Source organism: Chiloscyllium plagiosum, unplaced genomic scaffold (genome assembly GCF_037043375.1).
Source record: "Chiloscyllium plagiosum isolate Xiang-an unplaced genomic scaffold, Cpla_swu_hap1 HiC_scaffold_27, whole genome shotgun sequence".
Taxonomy (NCBI): Eukaryota; Metazoa; Chordata; class Chondrichthyes; order Orectolobiformes; family Hemiscylliidae; genus Chiloscyllium; species Chiloscyllium plagiosum.
Genome location: NW_028270165.1, coordinates 6,085,913 through 6,096,640, shown reverse-complemented (window position 1 = coordinate 6,096,640; position 10,728 = coordinate 6,085,913). Strand labels below are relative to the sequence as shown.

Here is a 10,728-nt window from a genome sequence, read left to right as displayed (position 1 = left end):
ATGGGAGAAACTCAATCCCAAATATCGGCCATAACCACTGAAATGATTGCCACAAGACTGACAGCTTTACAGAATCGAATGGCTTTAGACTATCTTTTGGCCGAAAAAGGGGGAACCTGTGCTCTGATTGGTAAAGAATGCTGCACCTTCATCCCAGACACCTCTTCCATCGTGGAAGATAAGGTGGAAATAGTAAAGAAAAAGATAAGCAATAAGAGAAATTGAAGATGAACTCCAAAAAGATGAAGGATAGGGATGGGGTAACTGGTGGGAAAACCGTTCGTGAATTTAGGCATTTATGTGCTACTAATAATTGTAGGTTGACTGATAGGGTTTAATGTGTTAAAATGGATAATGACTAAGCTGGTAATGTCTTTGGGAGGACAACAACCAATAATGGTACAAACTTAGAAGGACAGAAATGACTAGATTGTGAACCTCGACACCATAGGGTGAAAAGAGGGCAGAACATAAGATTGCAAAAACAACAAATGGTTAAGAAAAGAAATGGGGGAATTGTTAGAAATGGGTAAAGTATTGTTTTTGCAGATGTAGAAAAAGCATACAGGAAAGGGGTACAGCAAGAGAACTATTAACCCTGCAGGTATTTAGGGACTTTTCAGTGTATTATTGTGGTTAATTAAATGCTAACATTGGTGTGTAATTACTATAACAAAAAGTTCTTTTTGTAAAATTATGCTTTCAGCAAAAAGCTGAGATAACCGAAATGCTTGAGCTATACAAAACGATACAAGTTAATGAAATGTCCGAGGATGGAATGTACCAGCAGAATTGATACAAAATGTTAAACCAGATCTTGACAAAATAAATGTATGTGTCGGCATTTACAGAAAGGAAGGTTGCCAACCTGGGGAAGGGGGAAGTAATAAGGGTGGAGTGCAGCTGGGCAGTGGTCTGGTACAGTAAGAGAGATTGGGTAATTAGGAGTCTGGAGAGATGCCCTCACTCAGCTCAAAAGGTATAACTGTACACTAACCTAAGTTCTAATATGCTCATTTGCTTCTGCATTTGATGCCCTTTCTTGCAAGATCGTAGAATAAATTGTCTTGTTTCCAGTTTTGGTGGTCTTGTCTAAATTTTATTAAACTTGTTTCTAACAATACTAACGCTCCTGACGAATACACCTAACCTGCACATCCCTGGGCACTATGGGTAATTTAGAACTGCCAATCCACCCTAACCTGCACATCCCTACACACCATGGATAATTTTGTATTGCAAATCCCCCGCTAAAATGGATAAAATTAAAAATCACACAACACCAGGTTGAAGACCAACACGTTTGTTTGAAAGCATTAGCATTTGGAGCGCTGCTCCTTCATTCGGTGGTTGTCGAGAATAAGGTCATAAGACATAGAATTTATGGAAAAACATGACAGTGTCCACGTCATTGAAATGACATGTTGAACAAACCTGGATTGTTCAGTCTTTCATCTTTTCGATTGGGTTGCAGGCATCATTAACATGCAAATCCCAGAACTACCTGTAAGGCACCTTCTCATGAGAACTTAAAGTTTTATAACAAAAAGTGACAGAGCTGAAAATGTGTTGCTGGAAAAGCGCAGCAGGTCAGGCAGCATCCAGGGAACAGGAGAATCGACGTTTCGGGCATAAGCCCTTCTTCAGGAAGGGCTTCTGTCCGAAACGTCGATTCTCCTGTCCCCTGGATGCTGCCTGACCTGCTGCACTTTTCCAGCAACACATTTTCAGCTCTGATCTCCAGCATCTGCAGTCCTCACTTTCTCCCCAACAAAAAGTGACATTTTAGCCCAGCTCTGCAAGTGAAGTGTAGTGCGGTGCGGTGTGGTCATGAGAGAGAGAAAATGTCTATTTCCATCCTGTATGTCTCTACCTATTTGAGAACAGATGCCTTACTTCTGTTGGTGTAAGTATTGTTGTAAATCATAGCTGGGTACTAATAGTTAGATATAAGCGGGAAGAGAATTCCTCAAATAGGGCAGTATAAGAATCCTGGGAGAGCCCTATTTCTGGTTTACTTGCTAATGAACAAACATTAAACACAAGCACCTATTTATTTCAAATTTGGTTTCATTTTTCTTGTGTGATTCCCTGTTGTGACTACACTGTGCCTGGATGGTTGACAGGCTGGGAGATTGTTGGTTGGGGCTTGATTGACTGAATGTTTTATTGTTCCAGAAGGTGTAGAAGGGAACAGGGAGATCAACAGAGGACAGAGAAATCAGGACCTGAAATCTGACCTGACACCAGCTGACCCTGTGATCAGTGCTTTGATTAGCAGTGCCAACCCTCTACCTTTACTTAACTTCCCATTTGAGGACACCCTCAATATTCAGGATCCAATCCTTGTCATCCTGAAGCCATGTCTCTGTAGGAGTGTCAGATTGCAATTATTCACTTCAATGTATGTAGTCAATTCATTCACTTTTGTTACAATGCAGCACACATTTAGACACACCATTTTTAGTTTCAATTTTTGTGATCTTTAGAGTCTAGTTTTGATGCTGGTACATTTACTCTCCTTGTCCCTTTCAACTGTTCTCTGATGTTCATTTTCCACATTACTACATTAGTCACTGGCCTTGATTTGGATTAGCCATAATGTCCAGGGACGTGCATGTTAGGTGGGTTAGCCATGGGAAATGCAGGGTTATAGTTTCAGAGTAATAGAAGCAGGAGTAGGCCATTTGGCCCATCCAGCCGCTCCGCCATTCATTTAGATCAGGGCTGATCTATCCATTCTCTCAGCTCCTCCTCCCTGCATTATTCCAACTACCCTTAATTCCCCTACCATTGCAAAAACCCATCCAACTGTGTCTTCAATATACTTAATGAAGCTGCCTCCACTGCTTCTTTGGGCAGAGAATTCCAAAGATTCACTACTCTCCAGGAAAAGCAGTTCCTCCTCATCTCTGTCCTAAATTTACTCCTCCTAATCTTGAGGCCTGGTTTCATTCACCAGCAGAAATTACTCAATAGGTAGAGCATCATCCCCACAGTGCAATGAATTCCCACTTTCCACCAAAATCCTGGATGCAACTCATTCAGTTGCTGTCTCACAAATGCAAGATTTCATTGTAACTTCTTCTGTTCCCATTAAGGGCAAAACATCTTTGAAAGCTGCTCTGAAACTCCAGCCTTCACAATCACACTTCTGCTTTCACCAAAGATTAGAGTCATACAGCACGGAAACAGCCCAGTTGGTCCAACTTGTCCGGCCAAACAGATATCCTAAATCAACCTAATCCAATTTGCCTGCATGTGGCTCATATCCCTCAAAACCCTTCCTTTTCATGTACCCATCCAAATGCCTTTTAAAATTCTCCCTCACCTCAAACAAAAACTTTGTAGTTTTGGACCTTTCTACTTTGGCAAAAGTAACTTGGGTATTCACCCTATCCATGCCCCTTACGAACGTCTATAAGGTCACCCTTCAGCCTCCAGTGCTCTAGGGAAAATATCCCCAGTCATTTGAGTCTCTCCCTGTAGCTCGAACCCTCCAACTCTGACAGGAGCCTTAAAAATCTTTTCCGACCCCTTTCAAAGTTTCACAACATCTTTTCTATAACAGGGAGACCAGAAATGAATGCAGTCTTCCAAATGTGGACTCACACAGCTGCAACATGACCTCCCAATTCCTGTACTCTCTGCTCTGACCAATAAAGGAAAGCATACCAAATGCCTTCTTCACTATTCTGTCTACTGGTGACTCCACTTTCAAGGAACTATGAACCTGCACTCTAAGGTCTCTTTGTTCTGCAACACTCCCCTTAACTGTGTCAGTCCTGCCTGGATTGCTTGACCAAAATGCAAACGACACACCTCTTAAACTAATGCAGGGAGGAGGAGCTGAGAGAATGGATAGATCAGCCCTGATCTTAATGAATGGCGGAGCGGCTGGATGGCCCATCAGCTCACCTGATCAATTCTCATTCATAGTGAACTCTATTTCCTCTCTTATTCCTTTGAAGTTGAAAATCTCCACCCTACACACTCTCTCCATTCTCAGTTTGCTGAACCTCATCCTGAAGGGTCTGCTTCATGCTGATTAACAGGCCCACACTCAGGGTGGAGAGGGGGTGGGGACCTAATTGAAACAAGGAATACTGAACAGCCTGGACAGAGTGGAATTTGGAAAGCTGTTTCCATTGGTTGGAGGGATTAGAACCAGTGGGCACAGCCTTAGAGTAAAGGGAAGACCTTTCAGCATGGAGGTACGGAGAAACTTCTTCAGCCAGACAGCGGTGAATCTATGGAATTCACTGCCACAGAAGGCTGTGCAGGCCAGGTCACCGAGGATATTCAAGATTGAGATGGAGACGTTTTTGAGTCTCATGGTGATGGAGGGTTACGGAGATGAAGTGGGAGAATGTGGCTGAGGAACCTATCGGCCATGATTGAACGGCAGAGCAAACCTTGAATGGTTCAATTTCTGCTCCGATGTCTTATGTTCTCTTGCTGTCCTGGACACACACAGAGCGCATTGGAAGCAGGAGTAGGCTGTTTGGTCTTTCAAGCCTGCACCAACATTCAACAGATTATCGGCAGATTCACAACCATCGAGATGAATAGGTTGGGACTTGTTCACTGGATCACAGGAGGTTTAGAGGTGACCTAACAGAGGTTTATAAAATCAAGAGAGGCAGAGATGAGGTGACCGCTAGTATCCTTTCCCTAAGGTGGGGGTTTCAAGATTAGGCAGCAAATTTGAAGGTGTGAGGAGAAAGGATTTTAAAAAGGCAGGGGGGGCACTTTTCTTTTTACACAGAGTGGTTTGTATGTGGAATGAATGTGGATGCAGGTTGAGTAACAACATTGAAAAGACATTTGGATAAGTATATGAATAGGAAAGGTTCGGAGGAATATGTGCCAATCACAGGTAGGTGGAATTAGTTTAGCTTGTGAATATAGTCAGCCTTAGACTAGTTTGACTAAAGGGTCTGGTTCTGTTGGTGTCTGACTCTGTAACCGTTCTATACTGGTGTTAAATCATTTACTTGCCTTCTCCCAGAAACATCCACTTCTTTGGTGTTCAAAAATCAGATGAACTCAGCCTTGAATAATATTCAATGACCCCCTAATGCAGGAAGACATCCCCACTTCTGAACTCAATTCCTCTTGTTAATATACCCCTTGCCTTGCTGATTGCTTGCTGCACCTGTCCAGGCAAAAGTGAGGACTGTAGATGCTGGAAATCAGAGTCGAGATTAGAGTGATGCTGGAAAAGCACAGCCGGTCAGGCAGCATCTGAGGAACAGGAAAAATCAACATTTCAGGGAAAAGCTCTTCACCTGCACCTGTCTGACAACTGGCACTGACTGGTGTAGAAGGATGCTGAGGCCCCTTTGCACATCCACACATCATTCCTGATGAAGTGCTCGGGAACAAAATGTCCACTTTCCTGGTCCTCGGATGCTGCCTGACCTACTGCCTTTTTCCAGCCACACTTTGACTCTTCTCTCCAGCATCTGCAGTTCTCACTTGCTCCACATCCCAATATATCACCATTTAAACAATATATCTCCTTTCTGCTTTTTTTTTCACAGCAATGGTTATAACTTCACATTGAGATACTGCATTTATCACGTGTTTGTAAATTGTGGTCTTCTCTACATCGGGAAGACTGAGTGTAACTGGGGAACAGTTTGGCGAGCATCACAGCTGGGTCCACAGAGGCTGACCAGACCTCCCAGTCGCCACTCATTTTAGTTCCCCTTCCCACTCCCTTTCTGACAAGAACATCTTAGGCTTCCTCTATTGCCACAACGAACCAAACCGTAAATTGGGGAAACAACACCCCATCTTCTGCCCAGGCAGCCTACAGCCTGTAGGACTCAACATCAAGTTCTCCAATTTCAAATAACCTCCCTTTCCATCCCCCTACTCCCTTCTCAGCCCCGTGCCCCTCATTTCCACTTTTCCCTTTCACTAACCTGATTTCTTCCACCCATTGACTCATCAGGCCGTACCATCTCCCTGTCTTCACATATCCCCACTTTAGCCCCCTGCCCCAGCACCCATCCCCAGTCCTGAAGAAGAGTTACACCCGAAACATCAACTTCTCCACTTCCTGATGCTTCCTGGTTTGCTGTGTCCTTCCAGCCTCCTGCCTGTCTATTTTGCCAATTGAGACACACACCTCGACCATGTTTCCAGAGTCTGTCCCCTCCCTGGGTTCACTCCCTTTCCTTTCAGTTGCTGCAAATCAACAATTGAATCCCAGAATCAAAACGAAACGGAAAAGGGGGCGAGAAAAGAGAGTGCTGTACTCACAGATCTTAGACAGAGGAAGGAATTTGCAGTCTGGGTGAAGCTCAATGTTGATTCAGAAAGAGAGGAGCAGGAGTAACAGCTTCAGAAACTCATTGTCCAACTTCCGCATTCAGACAATGCAGTGGCTCTGATTGGCAGGAGGACCAGTCTCCTTCCGGTCCTCCAGGGTTCCCTCCTGGGCCATCAAAGGAAGGTCGCGGGCCTTTTTTTGCGGAACGCGATGAGCATGGCCAGAGTTTTGCTGAGCTGAAAATGTGTTGCTGGAAAAGCGCAGCAGGTCAGGCAACATCCAGGGAACAGGAGAATCGATGTTTCGGGCATAGGCCCTTCTTCAGGAATCCAGAGTTTTGCTGATACCGGTGGGCATGTGCACTGCGTTGCTGACACCGGGTAACATGCGCAGTATGCTCACTGGGGATGCTGGTGTTCCTGTCAGATTTTAAGAGTCCAAATGCCAATGGGTAAAAAAGGGGTAGAGGCACAATTTGTTTCTTCGCTGTGGTTCGACACTTCATTGCTTTTGCATTCTGTCTGGATGCTCAACTTTTGTATGTCTTTTCACCACGTTGGGGGGCGAGTCCAGAACTGGAGGGCACGGGTTTATGGTGAGAGGGGAAAGGTTTCTGAGGGGTAACCTTTTTGCAAAGACGGTAGTGCGTGTCAGCCAGAGAAATTGGTGGAGGCTAGTACGTATGATATTTTAAATGCATCTGCATGGGGATATGAATAGGACAGATTCGGAGGGATAAGGGGCCAAATACTGGCAAATGGGTCACTAGATTAATTCAGGATATCTGTTCGGCATAGACCGAAGGGTATGTTTCTGTGCTCTGTGACGCTATTTCTAGATAGTTGGAACAACTTCATTAGGCCATTCACCCCTTACAGTCAAGATCAGAGTGGTGCTGGAAATGCACAGCAGGTCAGGCAGCATCCAAGGGAGCAGGAAAATCGACGTTTCAGACAAAAGCCTTGAATGCTGCCTGACTTGCTGTGCTTTTCCAGCACCACTCTAATCTCCAGCACCTACAGTCCTCACTTTCGCCCATTCACACCTCCCAGCCTCTCCTGAGCTGTGGCCTGACTATGCTTATTTCAGTGAAAGTTTCAGAAAGATTTCAGCAGCTCATTGAAAAACTTGAATGTGCTTTCTGACTTTAACAATGTTTCTGAAGATATCATTTTAGGTATTCTCAATTTTGAAGATCAGCATCCAAGGAACAGGAGAATTCCTGAAGAAGGGCTTATGCCCGAAACGTCGATTCTCCTGTTCCTTGGATGCTGCCTGACCTGCTGCGTTTTTCCAGCAACACATTTTCAGCTCTGATCTCCAGCATCTGCAGTCCTCACTTTCTCCATTTCTTACCCTTCCCGACTCCCAGGTAGAGTCATCACCATCCATTTTCTCGGTGTGTGTGTGTGTCCTTTGAAGGGCTTGATACAGCAGTCAAAGCTGGTTCGAGGCATGAGAAAGGACGGATGTGATGGGGGCTGGGGAGAAAAGAGACAGAATGGATGGGGGACAGAGAGGGAGAAAATGGAAGGGATAGAGAGAAACTGTGGGGGGGGAACCGAGAGAGAATAAGTGGGGTTGACAGAGAGATTGGGCGGGGGAGAGAGAGTGGGCGTGGCGGAGAAGTGGGAGATGGCACAGGGCACGGTGATACTAGGCACACTGATACACAAGATGATCACTGAGCCATCAGTTGGCCAACTTGACACACAAGATGGCCGCCGGATGACAATACGGAGAGAAACAGCAGAGCTGATACAGACACTGCCTGGCGCCACCAGAATGCCAGCACAATGGACTCACAACCCAGTTGATTAGTTTAAGGCGGGTGGGGGAGAGAATACACACGAGTAATGAACACTGCCCGCCGAAGTGTCTGGGTCCGGCCAACACCCATTATAGAAGTGCTAACAGCTTGATACAAACTCAATACCAAATGCTAATAGCCAGGGCTGCAGGAATCCTCCTTCTCAGGAAGAGCAATTAGCGCCCATTACTACAACAATGGATTTTCATGCAGACATTGAAATGGACAATGTCTGCACTGAAACTGACAACGACTGTGCGGAAATTAACAAAGGCTGTGCCTGAACTGACAAAGACTGTACCGAAACTATCAACGATTCTATAATGATTACCATAAACAAATCATGTTACAAAGACAATAATCTCATCCCTGACCGATTGTATCACAAGATGTATAAAAGTTTCTTGACGTGTTCTCCAGGTCGAGAGAAGTCTCGCAGCTGACACTGTGCTGTTGGTGTTTTTTTCTCTTCGGTGCCCCGGTATTTCCTTGTGCAATAAACTCTGTCATTGAACCTCAATTCTGAATCCGAGCCTGGTGTTCTTCCCCACAACAGGAGAGAGAGAATGGGCGGGGGTGGCAGATGGTGGGGGGAGGGAGAGAGAGAATGGAGAGAGAGGAGATGGTGGAGGCCTGGAAGAATAGAAATGGGACAGAGGGTATGGTGAGAGAATAGATGGGGGCAACGGGTGTGGTGGAGAGAGAATAGATGGGGCAGAGGGTGTGTAGAAGGACTGGTCAGAAGGCAGAGGGTGAGGAATGAAATGACAGGGTTGCAGAGGGTTGCGTGAGATAGAATTGCCAGGCTGTTTGAAGTATAGAGGGAGAATGGACAAGAAGCTGGGGATGGAAAGAGAATGGACAAAGGGCGCTGTGGATGGCGGGGGAGAATAGACAGTGGGAGCTGTGGGTGATGGGGGGAATGGTCAGGGGGAGCTGTGGCTGGCCAAGATCAAAAAAGTTGATGACAGTCAACATTTATCAGATTGTTTCTGGAACAGACAAACTTGCACTGGCGTCTCCCAGAAGAGGGGTGTCTCGTATGTAATCCTTAAATTTGTTTTAAAATAATTGTTGTGTATCTTAATTGTTAAGGTATACCTGGCACATAGAGAGATGGCTGTGGTTGTTGGAGGTCAGTCATCTCAGTTCCAGGACCGTCTCTGCAGGAATTCATAGGGTAGTGTCTTAGGCTCAACCATCTTCATCAGTGACCTTCTTCCATCATAAGGTCAGAAGTGGTGATATTCACCAATAATTGCACGATGTTCACAATTCCTCACAAACTGAAGCAGTTCAGTTTGAAATGCAACAAGATCTTAACAATATCCAATGGGCTGATGAGTGGCAAGTAACATTTATGCCACGCCAATGCCAAACAATGACTCATCCCCAAAAGAGATAATCTGACCGCTGCCCCGTGATATTCAACAGTGTTACTGTCACTAAACACCCCGCTATCAACATCCTTGGGGTTTACCATTGACCAGAAACTCAACTAGACTAACAACAGACACAATGGCAACGAGAGCAGGCAACAGGTCAGGAATATTGTGGCAAGAAACTCCCCAAACCCTGTCCATCTTCTACAAGGCACAAGTCAACTGTGTAATGGAATACTCTCCCACCAGCTTGGATGGGTGCAGCTTCAAAAACATTCAAAAAGCTTGATACCATCCAGGACAAAGTCGCCTGCTTGATTGGCACCATCTCCACATACATCCACTCCCTCTGCCCGACTGTTAAGAAGCAGGAGTGCATATGATCTACAAGACACAACACAGAAATTCACCAAAGATCCTTAGAAAATACCTTCCAAACCAACAACCACTTCCGTCCAGATGGATCAGGCAAAAGATACTTGGGAACACAACTTCTTGCAAGTACCCCTCTAAGCCACTCGCCATCTTGACTTGGAAATATATTGCTGTTCCTTCAGTGTTGCTGGGCCTAAATCCTGGAATACCCTCCGTAAGGACATTATGGGTCACAGTACAGCGTGTGGACCAGAGCAGTTGAAGAAGGCAGGTCACCATTACCTTTTCAAGCGGAACTAGATGCTGGCCAGCCAGCAATGCTCATGTACCATGAATAACTTTTAATAAAAGGTTGGAATCTGCAAACTAAAAAAAAAATCAACGTTCAGGTGGAACAGACGTCGGGCTTTGATTTGGTCCTTATTTGAGGACGGACAAAGAGTGATATACTAACACTGAATTGGAAATAGAGTTTCGAGTTAAACACCTGTAGTGTTTCACTCAGTGTATCAATTGAAAATCGATTAAAGATTGGCTCCTGGCGTGTACGTCAGGAACACCTGAAAAAGGACGGTTAAGAAGGCATGAGGGACTCTTGATTTCATCTCTTTCATGGCTGATGTACTACCCACAATCCCATGCGATCCAGATACTGCTCTATCAGCTGTGAGCAATGTTCATGGTGCGCATGTGTGAGATCGGAATGGGGCCCCGCCTCTCGTCGTTCTGATGGACGGTGCGACCAACCTTTGGGAATCCCAGGAGGACCGGAAGGAGTCTGGTCCTCCTGCCAATTAAAACCCCCGCCATTGTCTGAATGCGGAAGTTCGACCATGAGCGTCTGAAGCTCTTCTCTCGCTGAATGAAGATTGAGTTTC

The 10,728-nt window shown here is 45.3% G+C and overlaps 1 protein-coding gene across 1 annotated transcript in view; it reads left to right on the top strand.

The window, feature by feature from the left end:
• Positions 1–10,728, top strand: part of LOC148142951 (uncharacterized) — a 93,694-nt gene continuing 82,966 nt past the window's right edge. The window contains 1 exon segment of the mRNA XM_087975766.1: positions 1–192. Within this exon segment, the coding sequence (XP_087831892.1) occupies positions 1–192 (192 nt within the window).